Source organism: Hemiscyllium ocellatum, chromosome 6 (assembly GCF_020745735.1).
Source record: "Hemiscyllium ocellatum isolate sHemOce1 chromosome 6, sHemOce1.pat.X.cur, whole genome shotgun sequence".
NCBI classification, from domain to species: Eukaryota; Metazoa; Chordata; class Chondrichthyes; order Orectolobiformes; family Hemiscylliidae; genus Hemiscyllium; species Hemiscyllium ocellatum.
In genome coordinates, this window is record NC_083406.1 from 51516294 (window position 1) to 51541052 (window position 24759).

At 42.2% G+C, this 24759-nt stretch overlaps 1 protein-coding gene across 1 annotated transcript in view; it reads left to right on the forward strand.

Annotated features, from left to right (window-relative positions):
* Positions 1-201: 201 nt before the first annotated feature.
* The window catches only part of khk (ketohexokinase), a 46348-nt gene continuing 21790 nt past the window's right edge, over positions 202-24759 (forward strand). Inside the window, exons 1-3 of the mRNA XM_060826947.1 lie at positions 202-299; positions 6642-6758; positions 23900-24034. Of these exons, the coding sequence (XP_060682930.1) occupies positions 202-299; positions 6642-6758; positions 23900-24034 (350 nt within the window). The remainder of the gene's footprint in view (positions 300-6641; positions 6759-23899; positions 24035-24759) is intronic.

Sequence of the window (24759 nt, forward strand, 5' to 3'; positions counted from 1 at the left end):
ACCTGAGTCGGGAATTGAACCCGGGTCGTTTCTGGCGCTGTGAGGCAGCAGTGCTACCCACTGTGCCACCGTGCCGCCCACTATATTTTATATCATGATAAATGCTGTGTTTTGATTTTGGGTTACCAGTGATTGCTCTGCAAAACTTTGCTTGTATAATGTGTCAATTAATAACATATGGAACAATATTGTCATTACAGAATGGCAACGAAAAAGAAGCAGATCCTTTGTGTTGGGTTAGTTTGTTTGGACATAATTAATGTGGTTGATAAATTTCCAGTGGAAGATACAGACACACGGTAAATAATGTTATCAATGATTTGTGTGCAAACTGTTCAAAGCATTTTTGCAACATTTGTAATTTTATTGTAATTGTTTTAGCTAACTTTTCAAATGAATTCTAATTTTATTACTTCACATGTGAACAGTTAGGGAACTGCTTTCCCATAAACTTTTAGAAATCCAGCAATGTTTTGTTTTGTTTGGTCATTCCTTTCAGTCAAATATATTATTTCTTGTTTTGTATCCAATATATTGGCATAAGTGAAAAAAAGACCAGATAATTGTGGAGGAGAAAACTGAGATACAGCTATGAGCCTTGAAAGGATTGAGGTTATTAAGGGACAGGTGTTATCAATTCTAGAAGGTGTGAAAGTAGATAAGTCCCCTGGGTCAGATGTGTTTTTTCTGAGAATTCTCTGGCAAATTAGGGAGGAGCTGGTGGAGATTTTGGCCTTGATCTTTGAGTTGTCATTGTCTAAAGGTTTAGTACCAGAAGACTGGAGTATTGCAGATGTTGTGTCCTTGTTCAACAAGGGCAAAAGAGATGACCCAGGTAATTATTGACCAGTGAGTCTGTTGTAGGAAATGTTTCAGAAAGGATTATAAGAGAGGATTTATAATCATTTAGCAAGCAACAGTTTTATTGGAAATAGTCAACATAGATTTATCAAGGGTAGGTTGTATCTCTCAAACCTCATTGAGATTTTTGAGAAGGTGACCAAGCATGTAAATGAGACTAGGGCAATTAATGTAGTAGACATGGACTTCAGTAAAGCCTTTGATAAGGTTCCACATGGTAGGCTACTGGTGAAAATGCGGAGGCATGGGATTGAAGGTGATTTAGCAGTTTGGATTAGAAACTGGCTTTCTGTAAGAAGGCAACGAGGGGTGGTTGATGGAAAATATTCAGCCTGGAATCCAATTACTAGTGGTGTGTCACTAGGATCTGTTTTGGGACTATTGCTGTTTGGCATTTTTATAAACAACTTGAATGCAGGCATAGGTGGATGAGTTAGTAAGTTTGCAGATGATACGAAAGTCAGTGGAGTGGTGGACAGTGTGGAAGAATGTTGCAGCTTACAGGGGGTCTTGGATAAACTGCAGAATTGGGCTGAGAGGTGGCAAATGGAATTCAATGCAGATAAATGTGAGGTGATTCACTTTGGGAAGAATAACAAGAAGGCAGAATACTGGGTCAATGAAAAGATTCTTAGTAGTGTGGACTTGCAGAGGGATTTTGTGTCCATGTGTCTAGATCCCTGAAAATTATCACCCAGGTTGCTGTTAAGAAAGCGTATGATGTGTTCGATTTTATTGGTAGAGGGATTGAGGTCTGCAGCCATGATGTTATGCTGCAACTATACAAAACACTAGTGCGACCTCACTTGGAGTATTGTGTGCAGTTCTGATCGCCCCATTACAGGAAGGATGTGGAAGCATTGGAAAAGGTGCAGAGGAGGTTTACCAGGACGTTGCCTGGTCTGGAGAGAAGCTCTTATGAGGAAAGGGTGAAGGACTTGGGTCTGTTCTCATTGGAAAAAAAAAGGCGAAGAGGGGATTTAATAGAGACATTGAAGATGATTAAAAGATTAGATATGGTGGACAATGAGAGTCTTTTTTTCCTAGGATGATGACATCTGCTTGAAGGAGGGGCATAGCTGCAATTTGAGGGGTGATACATTTAAGACAGATGTCAGAGGCAGGTTCTTTACTCAGAGTGGTAAGGGCATGAAATGCCCTGCCTGCCAATGTAGTTAACTCATCCACATTAGGGGCATTTAAACAGTCCTTAGATAAGCATATGGATGATGATGGGATAGTATAGGGTGATGGGCTTAGATCAGTTCACATGTTGGTACAACCTCGAGCACCAAAGGGCCTGTCCAAATTTATTTCACTGATGTTGGCTGGGTATCGGTTTTGGGCAGGACACTGCAAGAACTTAATATGGTCTTCTGTTTTTTAAAAAAAAGTATCATAATACCTTTTGTATTAATTTTTCACCTGAGAGGCACCTTTAACAATACAGAATTTCCTTAATGATAGAGAATCTGATTACTAATGGGCCTGGGCTAGTCCGAAACGTTGACTCTAATGCTGCCTGACTGGCTGTGCTTTTCCAGCAGCACAAATTGACTTTGAACTCCAGCAACTGCTTTCTCCTACATGCCAAGAAATTAACATTTTCAACAAGAGAGGATCAAACTGTCATCCCTTGTTATGGTACCCTTATATTGCCATCTTGAATCCCTCAATTGTAGCATTCTGGAAGTTACCATTGATCAGAAATTGATCTCTAATAAATACAGTTACGAGCAGGACAAGTCAGAGACTAGGAATCCTACAGTGAGTAACTTACCTCCTGACACCCCATAACCTTTCACTTTCTACATTCCTGCAAGAATGAAGGAAAGGTATAGCAAGTTAGGTGAACCTTGGATGACCAAGGTGGTTAAGACTTTGGTCAGAAAGAAAATGAACTGTTGAAGCCTTTGAAATATATAACGAAAGTAGGAAAGACTTAAACAAGAATTAGAAGGGCAAAAAGGGGTCATGAAAGGTTGGTTGGTGCGGGTCTCCCAGAGATAATCTCTGAAGTGCTCCACTGCACCAACCAACCCCACTGCTCCATGGCCGAACCATCAACTCCCTCTCCCACTCTGCCACGGACCTGCAGGTCCTGGGCAACTTCCATCGCCAAACCCTTACCACCTGACGCCTGGAGGAAGAATGCCTCATTTTCCCCCTTGGGACCTTCCATCCACATGGCATCAAAATGGACTTCACCAGTTTCCTCATTTCCCCTCCCTCCTCCTTATCCCAGTTCCAACCTTCCAACTCAGCACCGCCCTTATGCCCTGGCCTACATGTCCATCTTGCTTCCCACTATCTGCTATACTCTCCTCTCCGACCTATCAACTTTACCCCCACCTTTAGCACTCCCAACTACCTTTCCTATGAAGGGCTTTTGCTCGAAATGTCGATTTCCCTGCTCCTCAGATGCTGCCTGACCTTCTGTGCTTTTCCAGCACCACTCTAATCTAGATTCTGGTGTCCAGCATCTGCAGTCCTCACTTTTGCCTATCTTCCCCCAAACCCCACCCCCTTGGCTCACAAACCTCATTCCCAATGAAGGGCTTATTACCAACATGTTGATTCTCCTGCTCCTCGGGTGCTGCCTGGACTGCTGTGCTTTTCCAGCACCACATTGTCAACTCTGATCTCCAGCATCTGCAGTCCTCACTTTCTCCATATTATTCTTAACATTTCCTATTCATGTGTTTGTGCAAATGCCTTTTAAATGTTGTTAATGTACCCATCTCAACCACTTCCTCTGGCAGTTCATTCTTTATGAATACAAATGGAATGAGCTACCCCCTCTGTGTAAAAAATGTTACCTCTCAGGTTCCCTTTTACTCTTTCCCCTCTTACTTTAAACTGATGCCTTCTCATTCTCAATACGCCAATCCTGGGAAAAAAGACTGAGTGCATTTACTGTATTCATGCCTTTCATGGTCTTATCCACTTCTAAAAGATTCCACTCAGACTCCTGCAAAGGAAAAGTCCTAGTTTGTCCAACCTCTTCCTATAGCTCAGCCCCTTGAGTCCTGACAATCCTAAAGTGCAGTCTCTCCAACACCATAGAGTCATAGAGATGTACAGCATGGAAACAGATCCTTCAGTCCAACCTGTCCACGTCAAGCAGATATCCCCAATGTCGTCCCACCTGCAAGCATCCAGCCCTTTTAACCCCTATTCATATACCTTTTAAATGCCTTTTAAATATTACAATTGTACCAGCCTCAACCATTTCTTCTGGCAGCTCATTCCATACATGTACCACCCTCTGTGTGAAAAAGTTGCTCCTTTGGTCTCTTTTATATCTTTCCCCTCTCACCCTAAACCTATGCCCTCTAGTTCTGGACTCCCTGACCCCAGGGAAAAGACTTTGCCTATTTAACCTATCCATGCCCCTCATAATTTTGTATACCTCTATAAGGTCACCCCTCAGCCTCTGACGCTCCAGGGTGAACAGCCCCAGCCTGTTCAGCTTCTCTGTATAGCTCAAATCCTCCAACCCTGGCAACATCCTTGTAAATCTTTTCTGAACCCTTTCAAGTTTCATAACATCTTTCCTATAGGAAGGAGTCCAGAATTGCATGCAATATTCCAACAGTGGCCAAACCAATGACCTGTACAGCTGCAACATGACCTCCCAACTCCTGTACTCAATATTCTGACCAATAAAGGAAAGCATACCAAACGCCTTCTTCACTATCCTGCCTACCTGCGACTCCACTTTCAAGGAGCTATGAATCTGCACTCCAAGGTCTCTTTGTTCAGCAACACTCCCAAGGACCTTATCATTAAGTATATAAGTCCTGCTAAGACTTGCTTTCCCAAAATTTACCTCGCATTTATCTGAATTAAACTCCATCTGCCACTTCTCAGCCCATTGGCTTATCTGATCAAGATCCAATTGTAATCTGAGGTAGCCTTCTTTGCTGTCCACCACACCTCCAATTTTGGTGTCATCTGCAAACTTACTAACCATACCTCTTACGCTCACATCCAAATCATTTATATAGATGACAAAATGTAGAGGACCCAGTACCAATCCTTGTGGCACTTCACTGGTCACAGGCTTCCAGTCTGAAAAGCAACCCTTCACCACTACTGTCTTCTACCTTTGAGCCAGTTCTGTATCCAAATGGCTAATTCTCCCTGTATTCCATGAGATCTAACCTTGCTAATAAGTCTCCCCTGGGGAACCTTGTCGAACGCCTTACTGAAGTCCAGATAGATCACATCTACCGCTCTGTCCTCATCAATCCTCTTTGTTACTTCTTCAAAAAACTCAATCAAATTTGTGAGACATGATTTCCCACACACAAAGCCATGTTGACTATCCCTAATCAGTCCTTGCCTTTCCAAATACATGTACATCCTGTCCCTCAGGATTTTCTCCAACAACTTGCCCACCACTGACATCAGGCTCACTGGTCTATAGTCCCTGGCTTGTCCTTACCACTCTTCTTAAGCAGTGGCACCACATTAGCCAACCTCCAGTCTTCCAGCACCTCACCTGTTGATGATACAAATATCTCAGCAAGAGGCCCAGCAATCACTTCTCTAGCTTCCTACAGTGTTTCAGAGTACACCTGATCAGGTCCTGGGTATTTATCCACCTTTATGCGTTTCAAGACATCCAGCACTGCCTCCTCTGTAGTATGAACATTTTTCAAGGTGTTACCATCTATTTCCCTACATTCTATATCTTCCATATCCTTTTCCACAGCAAATACTGATGCAAAATACTTGTTTAGTATCTCCCCCATTTTCTGTGGCTCCACACAACGGCCACCTTGCTGATCTTTGAGGGGCCCTATTCTCTCCCTAGTTACCCTTTTGTCTGTAATGTATTTGTAAAAACCCTTTTGATTCTCCTTAATTCTATTTGCCAAAGCTATCTCATATCCCCTTTTTGCCCTCCTGATTTCCCTCTTAAGTATACTCCTCCTACCTTTATACTCTTCTAAAGATTCACTCGATCTATCCTGCTATACCTGACATATGTTTCCTTCTCTTTCTTAACCAAACCCTCCATTTCTTTAGTCATCCAGCATTCCCTATACCTACCAGCCATTCCTTTCACCCTAACAGGAATATACTTTCTTTGGATTCTCGTAAACCCATTTCTGAAGACTTCCCATTTTCCAGCCGTCCCTTTACCTGTGAACATCTCCTCCCCACCCCCGCCTCATCAGCTTTTGAATGTTCTTGCCTCATACCATCAAAATTGGCCTGTATACCTTCCTGTATAACTGCAACATTACTTTTCAGTGCCTGACTGATGAAGGCTAGTGTGCCAAGGAGCCTTCTTCACTGCCCTGTCTACTTATGACTCTACTTTCGGAGAACTGAGCATCTAAACTCTTCCGCTATACTCATTAGGTCTCTACCACTCACCATGAAATTGATTTAACTTTCCAAAATGCAAGACCTCACACTTATCTGTATTAATCTCCACTTGCTATTTCTTGGCCCAGTTTGCCAGCTGATCAAGATTCTCAAGTTTCCACATCTTCATGTCTTTCTTCACGGTAAACACAGGAGAAATATTCATCAAGGACGTCACCCATCGCCTGCAGTTCCCCACATACACGTCCACTTTGGTCCTTGAGGGGTCCTACTCTCTCTCTAGTTATTCTTTTTTCCTTTAATATACTTTAATATATTACACTTAATACACGTAATATACTCAATATGTTCATTTTCCTTTAATATACTGAAAGAATTTCTTTGGATTCACACTAGTCTTCTCAGCCAAAGCTATCTCACGTGGATTTAATTTTTAGATGTCTGTCTCAGATATGGCAACGGGGTGGGAATGCTTCCAATTCATGCACAGTTCTGGCATTACTTGGTGCTCCATGTGGATTCCTGGGCTCCCTGGCACCTGGGCATGTTTCAGAGTAAGTTAAATTTTTTTTTTCTTTTTGTGTCATACTTGGTTATATATTTCTGAAATTGTTTCTATACGTTTTAAGGTACTTTATTTTGTCAGTTACTTGATATTTACTTTGTTTAAAGTTAATGGATAGATAACTGCCATGATAAAATGTATCAACATGATCTTAATCTATCCATCTTAATCTTTTCGTACAGGTTTCAAAGCAAAATGAGATAATCAGAAAGTTACAATATTGTTTTATTTTACAGGAAAGATGTTTTAAAAACAATACATAATGTCGGATTGATGCTGAATAGAAATAAATTGAGTTAAACTGAAGTCCAAGCCTGAATGGAATTGTTTAGTTTTAATCATTTTGTTTTTTATCAAGCTACTTCCTAGATTTAGTTACTAAATTGCAATGCTGATGTGAAAAACTAAGATTTGTCATGCAGGATACCACTTAATTTGCAGATTTAAAGGGAATATAAAGTAAATCAGAAGATAATAATCAAACTTTTTAAGCTTTTTTACACAACCTTTAGTATACATTTGGGTTTTAATGGTATGAGGAAAGAAAATAGGAGTGCAATTTTCACATGTTAGGAAAGAATGGCTATGGAGGAAACTAAATGTTAATTTCAACAGAATTGCAATCCAGCATACATACTAATTATCATTTCTTGAGGCATATCCATATACTGTTCTTCGCATACTGAGCTCAGTAATTGCCCAAGTCACAAGAGTGCCCAAATTGTGACTCATTTTCCAGCACTTGGCCTGAAGTGCGTTTCCAGTTCTCATTTAAATAGTACTTAAATGTCTTGAAGATTCTCAGCTCTGTCAATCTCTTGGGCAATAAGTTCCAAAGAAATAGCACTAGCAACAGAGTAGGTCATTTGGCCCTTCAATCGTGCTTCGTCTTTTGGTGTGATCGTGCGTGATCATTTTACTTAGTATCCTTTCCGGCTTTCACCTCATACCCTTTGATTTCTTTAGCCCTGAAAAGTTCCTTCTTGAAAATACTGATTGTTTTGACTTGAACAGATTTCTGTGGCAGAGAATTCCACAAGTTCATTCCACTCCAAATGAAAATCCACTCTTTATTCCAGTCCTGAATGACCTGCACTATATCCTTTAACTGTAACGTCTGGTTCTGGACTCCCTAGCTTTTGGAAACATCCTTCTTGAATTCACCTGGTCCTATGAGAATTTTATAGGTTTCTATCAGTTTGCCCCTTAGTTTTTCCTCACATATCAGCTCTGCCATCCAAGGAATCTATCTGGTCAACCTCCAGAGGCAGAACTCACCATCAAGGCTCTGAGGATGGCGTTTGAGCACTCTGCTATTTTTTCTCTTCTTTTCATTTTTCTGATTTTATTTTTTCCTTCTCTTTACTTACTTGAATGGCATCCGCAGTGACAAGGGATCCCAATGCAGAATCATGGCAGCAGTGAGTGAGTCCAGTGCTGATCCAAGGGGGCCCAGGCAGAACACATGTTGGCAGCAACTGAGCCCAGGGCATACTCTAGTACATTTTGGGGTGAGCATGAACATGACATTGTAATTAGCGGTTGCTACATTGGCAGAGGTGATGTTGGCTCGGTAGACTCAGTGGCAAGAGCTGGCACCTGATAATCGGCAACTTCGTCATTGGTTGGTCCAGCTCTGGAGGCGGTGAAGCAATGGTGGAAGGCCAACTTCAATAAGATGAGCCCAGTGATGAGAGGTCTGGCTCTGACATTTCTGGTTTTGGTGGTGATGTGGAGGTAGTGGAGGAGAATCAGCCTAGTGGCGGAAGATGACACCTGAAGAGTAATGACTTCAACATTAGTTGAGTCTGGTGTAGATGGCACCGAGGCAGTGGAGGTGGAATTGTGGCGCAGGCATCTCTGAAGATGAGCTGGCTCAGGCATGATGGAGTTTCTTCAAGCTATATCTTTCTGTTCATTTTCTTATCCTTAAACTATTCAAAGTGGTGCTGGATCAAATGACAGTGGAACAGGGTTTTCTTGTATTTTACTGTTTTTCCTCACTGTGAAGTACGTGATAATAAAATTATTCATTCATTCATCCATCCTCTGATTTTATACACGTCCTAGGTTCCTACCATTTGACATGTATCCCCTCACTATGTTCACCTGGCCAACAGCATAGTGGCTCAATGGTTAGTATTGCTGCCTCACAGCGCCAGGGACCCACGTTCGATTCCAGCCTCGGGTGACACATTCTCCATGTGTCTGCGTGGGTTTCCTCTGGGTGCTCCAGGTTCCTCCCACAATCCAAAGGTGGGCAGGTTAGGTGAATTGGCTATGCTAAATTGTCCATTGTGTTCAGGGATGTGGAGGTTAGGAGAATTAGTGTGGACTTGCTAGGGTGAGGGGTCTGTTTCCACACTGTAGGAATTCAAAAATTCCATTTGCCACCATTCAACCCATCTGACCAGCGCTTTTATATTGACCTGAAGTCTAAGGTTGTCCTATTCACAACATCTTCCTATTCACCTTCCTATTCACCACATCTTCAATTTTCATACCATGTGTGAGCTTACCTATCCTGCATGATTCTCACTGCTCCCTACATTCATGTCTAAATCACTAATATACATTACAGTCAGCAAGGGATCCAGCACTGAACCTTGTGATTTGTCACTGGACATAGGGTGCTTTTGTGACTGGAAGCCTGTGACCATCATACTACATTGAATTACAATGAAGTTTAAATTAGTATTGCAGGAGGATGGGAACCATTGCAAGGAGTCGCAGGGAATTAAATTGGGGCCAGAAGAATAGCAAGGGAAAAAGTGGAAAGCAGAGAAACAAAAGACAAAAAAATCAAGAAAGTCACATTAAATCATAATTGTAAAAAGGCAAAAAAATGTCAAAAAACAGCCGAAGGGCTCTGTGTCTCAATGCAAAGAAAATTTGTGATTAGGGAGATGAATTAATTGGACTAGAGTGGTGCTGGAAAAGCACAGCAGGTCAGGCAGCATCCGAGGAGCAGGAAAATCGACAAAAGCCCTTCATCAAATGAATTAACTGTGCAGCCAGTTATTAATAGATATGATGCAATTTGGATCATGGAGGTCTGGCTCCAGAGTGACCAAGGATGCGAACTCAACATCCAGGAGTATTCAATATTCAGGAATGAGAGAAAGGAAGGGGAGGTGAGGTAGCATTGCTGGTTAAGAAGTAGATTAACACAATTGCAAGGAAGGATATTAGTATGGACAATGTGGAATCTGTATGGATGGAATTGCAGAACACCAATGCGGAAAAAAAAGTGGGAGTTTGTTCAGAACACCAAATAGTCATTGTAAGATTGGGGATGGCATCAACAGGATATTAGAGATGAACACAGTAAGGGTACAGCAGTTATTATGAGTGACATCAATCTGCATATTGATTGGACTAATCAAACTGGGAGCAATGTGATGGAGGTGGATTTCTTGGAATGTATGAGGGATCGTTTCCTTGCTATTATGTCAAGGAACCAACTAGAGAGCAGGTCATCCCAGACTGGGTACTATGTAATAAGAGAGGATTAATTGACGACCTTGTGGTGCAAGAATTCTACTATGTTATGGAGCTATCCATATTTGAGAGATACAAAATGGCTGACAAAGCATTTAAAACAGAATTAAAAGCGTGCTCCAGCATTTAACTAAAACAATGATGCCTTTATGAAGGAGTTATTCTGAACCAAAAGGGATCATTATGTGTACATATGGTTGGAAGGGGTGTTGGTACCGACAGTCATGATAAGAAGTAGCCAAGGAAAAACAGTCTGAAGATTTGCAGCAAACATAGGAGGAGCAGGTAACTTCTGCCATAACAAGCACAGATGAACTAGTGGGGTTGCGGCTCATAAAAATCTGAGAGATCAAACAAGTTCATTAAACTATGACAATTGATCAATTCCAACCTCATTAATGAAAGGATGTTGTACTAATAGCTGAAATGAATCAGCAACAATAAGAATAATAAACGTCAGTCCAGAAGATAGTCTAACTCCGCCCCTACATCGATCTCTGTCCCCGCCCCTAACCCCGCCCCCACTCCCAGCTCCAGTCCCACACCAGGTCCTAGCTCCCAGCCCTGCCGTGTTTTCACCATCCCTCCAGACCTCCCCCTCTCTGAGGATGAAAGATCAGTCCTCAGCAGAGGCCTCACCTTCATTCCCCTACGCCCTCGAATCAATGAGTTCAACACGCGCCGAGATATTGAACAATTCTTCCGCCGCCTTCGCCTCCGTGCCTACTTTCACAACCAAGACTCCCGCCCACCCTCTGACGACCGCTTCTCCCGCCTCCAACGCACCCCATCCACCTGGACACCCCGTGCTGGCCTCTTACCCGCCCTCGATCTATTTATAGCCAACTGCCGCCGCGACATTAACCGACTCAACCTGTCCACCCCTCTTACCCACTCCAACCTCTCACCCTCAGAATGTGCAGCTCTCCACTCCCTCCGCTCCAATCCCAACCTCACCATCAAACCCGCAGACAAGGGAGGCGCGGTAGTAGTTTGGCGCACCGACCTCTATACCGCTAAGGCCAAATGCCAACTCACGGACACCTCTTATCGCGCCCTCGACCACGACCCCACCTCCCACCACCAAACCATCATCTCCCAGACCATCCATAACTTCATCACCTCAGGGAATCTCCCATCCACCGCCTCCAACCTCATAGCCCCACAACCCCGCACCGCCCGTTTCTACCTCCTGCCCAAAATCCACAAACCTGAATGCCCCGGCCGACCCATTGTCTCAGCCTGCTCCTGCCCCACCGAACTCATCTCCACATACCTTGACACGGTTCTGTCCCCTTTAGTCCAAGAACTCCCCACCTACGTTCGGGACACCACCCACGCCCTCCACTTCCTCCAGGATTTTCGCTTCCCCGGTCCCCGATGCCTTATTTTCATGATGGACATCCAGTCCCTGTACACCTCCATCCCCCATCACGAAAGACTCAAAGCCCTCCGCTTCTTCCTTTCCCGCCGCACCAACCAGTACCCTTCCACTGACACCCTCCTTCGACTGACTGAACTGGTCCTCACCCTGTACAACTTCTCTTTCCAATCCTCCCACTTCCTCCAAACTAAAGGAGTTGCCATGGGCACCCGCATGGGCCCCAGCTATGCCTGTCTCTTCGTAGGATATGTGGAACAGTCCATCTTCCGCAACTACACTGGCACCACCCCCCACCTTTTTCTCCGCTACATCGATGACTGTATCGGCGCTGCCTCGTGCTCCCACGAGGAGGTTGAACAGTTCATCAACTTTACTAGCACCTTCCATCCCGACCTCAAATTCACCTGGACTGTCTCAGACTCCTCCCTCCCCTTCCTAGACCTTTCCATTTTTATCTCAGGCGACCGACTCAACACAGACATCTACTATAAACCGACTGACTCCCACAGCTACCTGGACTACACCTCCTCCCACCCTGCCCCCTGTAAAAACTCCATCCCATATTCCCAATTCCTTCGTCTCCGCCGCATCTGCTCCCAGGAGGACCAGTTCCAACACCGCACAGCCCAGATGGCCTCCTTCTTCAAGGACCGCAGATTCCCCCCAAACGTGATCGACGATGCCCTCCACCGCATCTCCTCCACTTCCCGCTCCTCCGCCCTTGAGCCCCGCCCCTCCAACCGCCACTAAGACAGAACCCCACTGGTTCTCACCTACCACCCCACCAACCACCGTATACAGCGTATCATCCGCCGTCATTTCTGCCACCTCCAAACGGACCCCACCGACAGGGATATATTTCCCTCCCCTCCCCTATCAGCGTTCCGCAAAGACCACTCCCTTCGTGACTCCCTCATCAGGTCCACACCCCCCACCAACCCAACCTCCACTCCCGGCACCTTCCCCTGCAACCGCAGGAAATGTAAAACTTGCGCCCACACCTCCTCCCTCACTTCCCTCCAAGGCCCCAAGGGATCCTTCCATATCCGCCACAAGTTCACCTGTACCTCCACACACATCATCTATTGCATCCGCTGCACCCGATGTGGCCTCCTCTACGTTGGGGAGACGGGCCGCTTACTTGCGGAACGCTTCAGAGAACACCTCAGGGACGCCCGGACCAACCAACTCAACCACCCCGTGGCTCAACACTTTAACTCTCCCTCCCACTCCACCGAGGACATGCAGGTCCTTGGACTCCTCCACCGGCAAAACATAACAACACGACGGTTGGAGGAAGAACGCCTCATCTTCCGCCTGGGAACCCTCCAACCACAAAGGATGAACTCGGATTTCTCCAGTTTCTTCATTTCCCCTCCCCCCACCTTGTCTCAGTCGGTTCCCTCAACTCAGCACCGCCCTCCCAACCTGCAATCTTCTTCCTAAACTCTCCGCCCCCACCCCACTCCGGCCTATCACCCTTACCTTGACCTCCTTCCACCTATCACATCTCCATTGCCCCTCCCCCAAGTCCCTCCTCCCTACCTTTTATCTTAGCCTGCCTGGCACTCTCTCCTCATTCCTGATGAAGGGCTTATGCCCGAAACGTCGAATTTCCTATTCCTTGGATTGTGCCTGACCTGCTGTGCTTTAACCAGCAACACATTTTCAACTGTGATCTCCAGCATCTGCTGACCTCATTTTTTACCAGAAGATAGTCAGCCTAACTCACCATACAGTTGTGAAAGCAGCAGCTAAAATTATTTTGCAGTAATTAGTTTTTTATTTGCAATATTAAGAAATAGGTTCTAGTTAAAGATTCTTCACATAATCATAGATTCCGATGTAATTATAGATGCAAACACACAACATGATACATTGATGACTAAAACGCTTTAGGGGAAAAGATTCAAAGATAGATGTGACAGTTAATCTTGCCTGGCATATCCTGTAAGAACAACCTAATGCTTGCAAGTCGTTAGGTAAAGGGTACTAACAGTAGAGATAAATTTAAAACTTTGCACATAACTAACTTTATAATAGAAATTAATATTATGAATCTTATACCATTTAGTTCATGGTATTGGAGTTAATGTATTGACATGGATAAAGAACTGGTTGGCAGACACGAAGCCGTTAGTCAGGTCCTTTTTAGAGTGCTTGGCTTTGGCAAGTGGAGTCCTGTAGGAATCAGTGCTGGGACCCCAGCTGTTTACAGCATACATTATAATTTGAACAAAAGAATTGACTGCAGTATCTCCAAATTTTGAAAACGACACTAAACTGGGTAAGCGATGGCAGGGTGACTTGGACAGGCTGTTTGAATGGGTGAATACTTGACAAGTGCGGATAAATGTGAGGTTATCTACTTCGCTGGTTAAAAATAGGAAGGCAGATTATTATCTGAATTATGACAGTTTAGGAAAAGATGAGGCACAATGAGTCATGGTTGTCATGGTAGTTAATGGTCACTAAATATTGGCAGGCAGGTGCAGCAGGCAGTGAGGAAAGTTAATGGCATGCTGACCTTCATAGCAAGAGGATTTGAGTATAGGAGCGTCTTGTTGCACTTATTCCAGGCCTTGACGAGGCCACACCCTGAGTATTGTGGGCAGTTTTAGTCTCCTAGTCTGAGGAAGGACATTCTTGTTATTTGAAGAGATTCAGCAAAGGTTCACCAGACTGATTCCTTAAATAACAGGACTAACAGAAAGAAAGATTGTATCGATTGGGCTTGTATTTACTGAAATTTAGGAGAATAAGGGATTCTCACAAAAACATATAAAATCCTTATTTGATTGGACTGGACAGGCTAGATGCAGAAAGAATGTTCCTGACATTGGGGAAGAAAAAAGGAGTAAGCCATTCAGGACTGAAATGAAGAAGAATTTCTTCACTCAGAATTGTGAACCTGTAGAATTCTCTACCACAGTAAGCTGTTGGGGCCAGTTTGTTCGATATATTCAAGAGGAGAGCTGGTCTTGGCCCTTGTAGCTAAAGGGTTCAAGGGGTTTGGAGAGAAAGCGGGAGTCGGGTACTGAAATTGCATGGTCACCCATGATCATATTGAATGATGATACAGGCTCAAAAGGCCAAATGGCCTACTCCTGCACCTGTTCTCTATGATTTAATGCTTCTGAACACAAGTGTTGTCATACTACCAGGATCTAAAGCAGCATTTGATTAAAATCTGATTGAAGATTTGTAGTTCGGGTATCCGTTGTTGTGGTTCTGCTCGCCGAGCTGGAAGTTTTTGCTGCAAACGTTTCGTTCCCTGGCTAGGGAACATCATCAGTGTTGTTGGAGCCTCGTGTGAAGCGCTGCTTTGACGTTTCTTCCGGTATTTATAGTGGTTTGTTCTTGCCGCTTCCGGGTGTCAGTTTCAACTGCAGTGATTTGTATGTGGGGTCCAGGTCGATATGTCTGTTGATGGATGTTCAGCTAGCCACAAAACGACACGACCAGCTATCTCTAGTAGCCATACACTCAGACAACCAGCAACATGAATTTGACTGGGAAAACACCACTATCATAGGACAAGCCAGACAGAGAACAGCCAGAGAATTCCTAGAAGCATGGCATTCATCCCCAAACTCCATCAACAGACTCATTGACCTGGACACCATATACAAACCACTACAGCTGAAACTGACACCCGGAAACGGCAAGAACATCCATCAACAGACACATCGACCTGGACCCCACATACAAATCACTGCAGTTGAAACTGACACCCGGAAGCGGCAAGAACAAACCACTATAAATACCGGAAGAAACATCAAAGTAGCGCTTCACACGAGGCTCCAACAGCACTGATGATGTTCCCTAGCTAGGGAACGAAACGTTTGCAGCAAAAACTTCCAGCTCGGCGAGCAGAACCACAACAGCATTTGATTAGTTGTTATGGATACGTTGCATTTGCGTGGTGATCCCTAAGAGTACCCTGACTTTCTGAGCTGTTCTGTAACATATAAATATATATTAGTTCAAATCTTCAAATAAGTAAAACTATTTCTAGTTTACTAATCCTGTTTGTAAGATTGGCAAATCAATGTAAAGAGAACAAAAATGCAACAAATAATAGGCTGGTAAAAGTTCAATGATAATTTTACCTATACTTTGGTAATTCAAACAATTCCCATGTGCTATTAAGGGATGTTGTCAAATTTAAATGCAATCAAAATATATTGTAAAGCTAATGAGAGCTAGTTAATTTTATAAGTTAAGGGTTATGTAAACAAAATGAATGGTTTTGATTTCAATTAGATTGAATTGCAATACATTCTAAAAGGTGAAATGCCAACATGTCCAAGGATGAAATCTTTCTTTAAAAATGTAAAATGAGCTTTGTACCTTCACATTTGGGAAAACTACAATCATCTTTTTCTCTCTTCTGTGAAAATGATGCTTTTGTCCTGATGATCTGCTTTAGAAATTCCCTTCGGTTCAGCATTGTCAATCTCCTGTAATTGTCTCAACATCACTTACAATCAGTAATTTACTGTTTCCATCCAATACATTATCATGCAATTGCAAGACATGTAGGTTCTAACAATGGAAGTCCTTGTTGTGTGTACTGGATATTGTAATCTCAAATTTTTGCTTTTTTCTTACGTTCAGATATGGAATTGCTGAGCATTCCAATAAACTGATGTTAATTATGAAATACAAACAGGGTTATTTTGCATGGAAATTATAAATCAGTAGTGATATTTAATCTCACCTGCATTGTTTGTTGTCACATCAAAATAAATAACCAATTACGCAAACACATCTCTTGGTACTGGTGTAACTTTACTCTTCCAAGTCATTTATCATTACAGGCATGTCCTGTGCTGCTAACTTCAATCCAATATTCTGCATACTACCTTATTGCTTTTAGTTTGATGGCAAGTTTTTTGCATATGTGTGTTTGGCCAGTTGATCTGACAATTAATCCCATTACTGAGTCAGACTCCACAGGTGGCATTTTCATTTCTGAGCATAAGTGTGAAGCTGGACTCAAAAAGTAGGAGAACATCCACATGGGGTCAGGGTGGATTTTCTTGTGCAATTTTGTTCAAGTCTTTATGTGTGGTTTAAAGGCGAAACCTTCATGGCAGGTGACTTATTGAACCAGATAGGTTTTTCTGACAATTGACAATTGATTCCTGGTCATCATTAATTCCAGCTTTGTTTCTTATTTTTGAACTTAAATTCCGCCATTTGAGTCAGGATTCATACTTGGGTCATTTCCTGGATCTTTGGAATAACAGCCCAGTGACATTATCACAAGGGCATCACCTCCTCTAAATTTCACTCTTATCAACCAAGAAAAATCTGTAGACCCCGACTGAACCCTGAATGTACCTGAGACAAGACAGGAAGCTTTAGCGTCACATCATCAGGCTTGATACTGCAGACCAATCTTTCGCACAGGAGTGACAGGGCTGCATGGACTGAGGTGGTTACAGTCATCAGTAGTACTGGTGCCCAAGCATGAGATTGGCTGCAATACTACAAACAAAGAATGATCTCTTGCACATTTCAAACATAAGTGCCACTGTACACTAAATGCTTAATGCCTCAATCTATTTCACTCCGTGTACTTAATTTGTCTCTGTACTAGGATATAACATAAAATATTGAGTGCCATTCATCTTTCTCATTTGTTTCTCACTTCACAGGATTTCACTCTCCTTGCAATGGGGTATTGCTGCCCCTCCCATCTACCAGAGGTCACACTTCAAACAGAAACTGAATTGCTGGCCTCAGCACCTCAATCACCACTAGCTCACCCACCTTTCAGTACAATCAAGTGAATATACACATCAAAGAGCTTCCTCCAGAACTCATCAAAAGTGAAAAGACAGCACAAAATGTGGTATGGGCCCAAACACCTCACACAAACATCAGGCAGAAACTGATATATAATGTGATTTTGTAGGAAGCCCCATCAACTGTACCTCTTTTCTTTTTTTTTAGATTACTTACAGTGTGGAAACAGGCCCTTCGGCCCAACAAGTCCACACCGACCCGCCGAAGCGCAACCCACCCATACCCCTGCATTTACCCCTTACCTAACACTACGGGCAATTTAGCATGGCCAATTCACCTGACCCGCACATCTTTGACCACATTGAACTTTTAAAACTCTTAAATTAAAAGTAATTAAAAGTCTTACACTCACAATTACCCCAATACCACATTCTTCTTTCACTTACTGCACATGGGTAGTCACAGCAATGGGGATTTGTATCTTTAGCAAGGAAAGTTAATGCCACTTAATTCATTTGTCGTTTTGCAACAGAAAAATGCACACATAACCAGTGGAATCCCCAATTTTTGTGGTCCTCATGAACTTTGCAGAACAGGCTGCAGAGATAGCTGGAAAACATGGGAGCTAGTTTGTACTGTATCAGAAATTGGAAATTTTGGGTTGTCATGTGAGATATCCTCCAAGCAGCTGATAGGAGCTACCAATCAAGGAGCAATTTTAATTTAAACTTTGATTAAGCTTGGCATTACATATGATCTTTATGCAGGATCCACAATATAGAAATAAAGAAGAGTGATGACCTTTGGAGAATCTGAGCACCCAGGCTTATTTGTTTTGAGAGCAATCCGATGAGGAAGAATAGCCTGGTCCCTCAGAGGATACATTGTCAAGTCATTCCACACCATCTTGCACCAGTTTAACGCTGGTGGTTAATTTATTTAAAGTAGCTTCACATTGGTGAGCTCAGCACTGACACAGGACGACAAGCAGAGCAGGAAGAAGTAGATAAAATCTCTGATACTTGGTGGTGTTCTGGAGAACAGACTGCTGTTGAGGCCAGTGTACTTGATGAGCCTTTGAACTTGAGCCATACATTAGTTGACAGAGCTGCATTGACAAGTACAGAACATCTGACAAAACTGGAGACCTAGCCTGGAACAATGTGCAGTTTTTTATCTAATATTGGTGCTCTGGCTTGTGAGTGCATGGTTGCCTCTTTGGCTTGAATGGCAAAGCATGGATCTGTCTCTTTTCTTGGCAAAGCAAGAGGGGGCTAAATGAGTTGACCTCCCTCAGGTTCCGCAACTCCAGAAGGAATGAGTGAAGTACATCATAAACTCAAGAAAGGATGAGTGACGAATAAACACAGGATTATCATCTCAGGTCACACTGGAGGTGCCCTGACACCATCTTCCCTTTGCCAATGAGTCACATATCTCCATCAGCTCAGGCTCAAGGAGTAACATACCTGTACATACCTGTACATACCTGAGCAGGAACCTTTAGTACTAGGCTCGCTAGGCTCTGGACTTAATAGAGGCTGCTTATAAATATCATCTGAGGAAAGATGACAGTCATATTTACAGGTTTTCGGAAGCTCAGCTGCAGCCACTATGGTGGCACGACATTGTAACATTAGAACAAGGAAGATGAAAGAATTTTGAAATCAAATTGGGAGTGTGTGTGTAAAATCTATGTACAACACTACTGTTTAATTAAATATATCACTTTTGCACTCAGAATTGTTGTTGCAGACAATGCGGAGAGGCCATGATGTAAGTAAATGTTTTGATGCACATTGAATGCAACCTTATGAGGAGCCATGAGTCTCATTCATTGTTGTCACCTGGGAGAACAGTGACTTGTGGGAATGCTTTGTTTTGGGAGAGATTTAGCATAAGATTCAGTCCTTAGCATTTCTTTCTCATACAATTAGGGGAGTTTATAAATTGGTTTGTCAAATCCCTGCACTATTCCAGTATAAGCTTCAAACTTTCCATTCGCCAATGAAGTTATGATTCAGCCCGAGAGTATGAAATACAACAAAGAACTAAGAAAATTTACGGCCCAGGAACGGGCCTATCGGCCCTCCAAGCCTGTGCCAATCCAAATCCACTGTCTAACTGTATCGCCCAATTCCTAAGGATCTATATTGCTCTGTTTCGCCACCTACTCACACATCTGTCCAGATGCATCTTAAATGAATCTATCATGTCTGCCTCTACTACCTCTGCTGACAATGAGTTCCAGGCACCTACCACTCTCTGGGTAAAGTACTTTCTGTGTGTATACCCCATAAACTTTTCTCCTGTCACCTTGAATGCGTGACCTCATGTTACTGAATCTCTTACTCTGGGAAAAAGCTAATCTTGATCCACTCTGTCTATATCTTTCGTGATTGTGTATACCTCAATCAGGTTGACCCCCCCAATCTCCCTTTTTTCTAATGAAAACAATCCTAACCTACTCAACCCCTCTTCATAGCTAGCATTTTCCATATCAGGCAATGTCCTCGTAAACTTTCTCTGTACCTTCTCCAAAGTGTACACATACTTTTGGTAAAGTGGCAACCAGAAATGTACACAATATTCTAAATGTGGCTGAACCAATGTCTTGTACAGTTTTAACATGTCCTGTCAGCTCTTAGATTCAATACCCTGTCCGATGAAGGCAAGCATACCATAGGCCTTCTTGACCACTCTATCCACATGTGCTGCCACCTTCAGGGTACAATGGACCTGAACTCCCAGATCTCTTTGCCCATCAACTTTTCCCAAGGGTCTTCCATTTACAATATAGTTTGCTCAAGAATTAAACCTCCCAAAATGCATCACCTCACATTTGTTCGGATTGAACTCCATCTGCCACTTCTGCACCCAGCTCTCCGGTCTATCTACATTCTCCTGTATTTTTTGACAGTCCCCTCTGCTTTCTGCTACTTCACCAATCATCGTGCCATCTGCAAACGTGCTGATCAGATCACCAATGCCCTCTTCCAGATCATTTCTGTATATCACAAATAACAGTGGCCCCAGCACTGATCCCTGTGGAACATCACTGGTCACCTTTCTCCTTTATGAGAAACTCCCTTCAACTCCTACTCTCTGTCTCCCTTTGCACAAACAGTTCTTTATCCACCTAGCTAGAACACCCTGCACACCATGTGACTTCATTTTCTCCATTAGTTTACCATGGAGTACTTTATTAAATGTCTTACCAAAATCCATGTATGTGACATCTACAGCCATTCCTTCAGGTATCAACTTCCTCAAATAACTTTATTAAGTTGGAAAGGCATGATCTCCCCTACACAAAACCATGTTGCCTATCACTGATAAGCCCACTATTCTCCAAATATAAATAGATTCTATCCCTCAGTACCTTCTCCAGCTACTTTCCCACCACTGACGTCAAACTCACTGGTCTATAGCTACCTGTAATATCATAAAACATAGTACAATAAAGCGCAGAACAGGCCCTTCGGCCCTCGAAGTTGCGCCGACCTGTGAATTATTCTCAGCTCGTCTCCCTACGCTATCCTAAAATCATCCATGTGCTTATCTAAGGATTGTTTAAATCTCCCCTAATGTGGCTGAATTGACTACATTAGCAGGTAGGACATTCCACGCCCTTACCACTCTCTGCATAAAGAACCTGCCTCTGACATTTGTCTTAAATCTATCACCCCTCAATTTGTAGTTATGCCCCCTCATACAAGCTGACGTTGTCATCCAAGGAAAAAGACTTTCACTGTCTACCCTATCAAATCCTCTGATTATCTTGTATGTCTCTATCAAGTCCCCTCTTAGCCTTCTTCTTTCCATTGTTTTTCAAACAAATAAATACTCTGTATGCATGTACATTGCACTTCATCAAGGTTGCGATCTTGGCGAAAGTTTGGAGACTTCTCAGGTTTAATACCATCTGAAACAGTAATTAATTCAGGAGAGCTGATTTATTGTAAAAGAGAGAGTTCCAGGTCATGAAAAGATCTTGGTAAAGAATCTTCATGATAAAACCAAGCAATCAAAGGTTCCTCATGATTAATCAGAATCATTGACAAAATCTCAGAATTCAAGCAGCTGATAAAAATACAGTGGGGCATCTTGTATAGAAATGCTCTTGTATTTTGTGAGGAAGGTCTGCAGCAATGGAATAAAATAGGTCAATGTCTGGATAGTAATAACGAGTAATCATTAGAGTCAAGAAGTGACTGAAGTATCAGAAACCAGTTACTTATCACAGAAAGACTCTTGAGTTGTGCAAGAGAGTGTTCTTGCAATATTATGAATGAGATAGCTATAAGACCATGGGACAGTCATGAAAAGGAACTTGGTGCCAAAGTCTTTGTCATTGTGAAGTTTTGCTGGCTAAAAACTAATAAGAAAGGCAGAACAAAGAGAATTAGGTAGTTGGAAAATATTTGGAGTTTATTCTGAAATACTAGTTTTCTCACACTTGTATATCTGTACAAATGGACTTCTCTAAGGGCAGTTGCTGCAGGGTTTTGAAGAGCGACTGATTGCTGTAAGTGTTAATACAGACTCTTCTGGAGTCTTTTTCATTTCTTTGAGCGCAATATCAATGGTGCGTGGGACAATTGATGTAAAAGGCCTGTTTTTGTGGGATGATTATTTTCAGCACAATTGTTATTGCACTCCATCTGTTTCAATAAGTGATTCAATGTATGAGAACCATTCTCTGGTTCATTTCTTAGGCAATGCCATAAACAACGAAACTCAAATTTGACATTTGATCAAGTATAGCATCAAAGCATTCTTGCAAAACTAGAGTCAGTGAGAATTGGAGGGAAAACTCTCTGCTGGCCGGAGTCATACTGAGTACAAAGATAGATTGTTGTCGTTATTGAAGACAGTGAGTCTAATTGTGATCATTAGTATGTATTGCTTCCAATCCACCTCCAATCCAAACTGTTCCAATTTAGCCTAATTTTATTGCTTTCCATCTGTCAGCCAATTTGTTACCTTTCTACCCATGTTTTCTCTTGCATACCTTCATATTTCTGACGGTTCTCTTCTTGTAGATCCCAACAACCATGGTTTGAAAGTTCATGTATATTTCGTCACCTGCATTCTTTACATTAACCCAATTACATCCTTCTTCAAAGAAACCCTTAGGTTAATTGAGCATAATCAGAGTTGAGTAAATGTATGCTGGTTAACGTGGATGCGTTTCTAAGTGCTTATCAGTTGTACCTTGACTTATAGCAGCTGCTAGAATCAGACGAAGTGTTAATTGTCCAAATCCTGTGGTTATCAAAGCGCCAAGTAAAACCAATGGCGTCTCAGAATTAGAGGACGCTTGAGGTCATGACATTCCTTAACTAAATATGTCAACTCTGGAAAGGTTTTTGTATCCGGTGCCTCAGGGAACATTAGGCTTGTAATAAGCAAAAAGGCTGTGGATCCATAAGCTGTTCGGAGAATCATTCGTTGGATTTCATCTGCCCCAATGTTGTTTGCCTGGAGAAAATAACCTATACTTGGCCCAATCATTGATTGCAGGATCAAATAAATTTAAGCTTCCCAGATAACACCATGATGCGAGAAACTGTTGTGAGCAAAATTCTTCAGGACCATTTTCTGTCATTGCTATTGAAATAACTCCTCAGAGGCTGGTATCTTACCACCAAGTCACCTTTTATTTTTATATGTATCGTACATAATACAAAGACACAAGTATGGCTCCCTCAGAACCTGCTCCTAGATCGAGAGCAGAATCCTTGACACTCCTGTTTTTTTCCCCTGAACTATGGCCTAACCACCCCTGTTTATCTGTCAGCCTGGAACACTCTGACTGGACCAGCTTAACAGTTCCAATCAGGGAACTCATATTCCATGATATCCACCTGTATGATCTGGTTACAGTCACTTCAGATTCATGTTGTCTTTTCATCATCATGAAGTTGTTCACTGGAAAGTATTTATTTACTCTTCCACTTATTGACTATAAATGGTTGGGAATTTGGAAGATGGATACAAAGTTTCCGTTCTCATAATCAATCACATATGTATAATATTCCAAATCTAATTATATTTTAAAATACTACAACATCAAAAACAGGTTGTTTTTTTTTAGTTACAGAAAACACAATATTTTACTGTGTTTTACTTGCAAGATGATGTTGAAACAAACCCAATATAGTATAGATTCTCATTTCCAGAAGGAAGTGAAGAGTTAGGGCAAAACTAAAAACATTTTGACTGAAGGTTATGTGCACAGATTACTAAGACTGATGTGGGTATCAGCAACTAGGTGAGGCATTAACTACCACTAACATTAATTTTGCCGTTAATCATCAGCAGCAGTATTTGGACAAAGAGAACTGATTTCCTCAATGGTAAAGACATTTTTTTTTAACCAACTGCATAAGCCTACACTTCTGTTTTTATTTCAAAAACCGCCAAATAACTCCAGATTTTCTCAATCCTTCTGTCTTCTGACCTTGTCATTTCTTTTGGCAAAGTTTCATAACAGATGATTTTCAAAGCAGAGGTATCAACATATCGAATATTGTGTGGCAACAAGCGGGAATCATACCTAGTGCTTGCTGTATTGTGAACCTTTCCAGTGGCTCTCGGACAGTCATACTATCTGACATGTAAGATTGTGAGCACTTCAATCTTTATTACATATAATTTAACAAGTGTCATTGCAGAAATATTCCTTTGCTGGTCTTTTAGCATTTTAAGTTGCAGGTAACGTGGCATAATAATTTCAGAAATAAATACTGCACTTGATTACCATTGAGCTATATGGACAAAGAAGATCCAGTCGTATTGAAATCATGCAAATTTACTGAGCAAGCTGCAACTGGTGGATTTGACATGACTGTCTGGTCCTTCACAAAAATCTTTAAAACTTAACAACTTGTGGACTGAGTTGTAACTACATTTTTCACACTTTACTAAAAATACAATTATTTTGAAAATCCTACATCATCCTGGAAAATTAATTTTATGTTTGTGGAATGTCATTTTGATCAATTATGATAATGGATGTGACATATTTCTAAATCTTATTCATGATTTTTTAACTTCTACCTGTCATTAGTGTTTATGTCCCAATGATTTGTTCCACCCTGTAAAATCTAATGAAAAGTGTACCTGAAGAAGTAAATGTTACATTTTGGTGTACTGTCTGTCGGAATAATTCAATGTTACTGGCTGCTTACTCTGTCACATGAAATCTTTTTTGCGAGCATCTTCAGATTCCTTTGTCTTAGTGTCAGAGTTGTAGCCTGGTGCCTCAGTGGTTAGCACTAATACCTCACAGCGCAGGGACCCAGGTTTGATTCCACCTCTGTTTGTGTGGAGTTTGCACCTT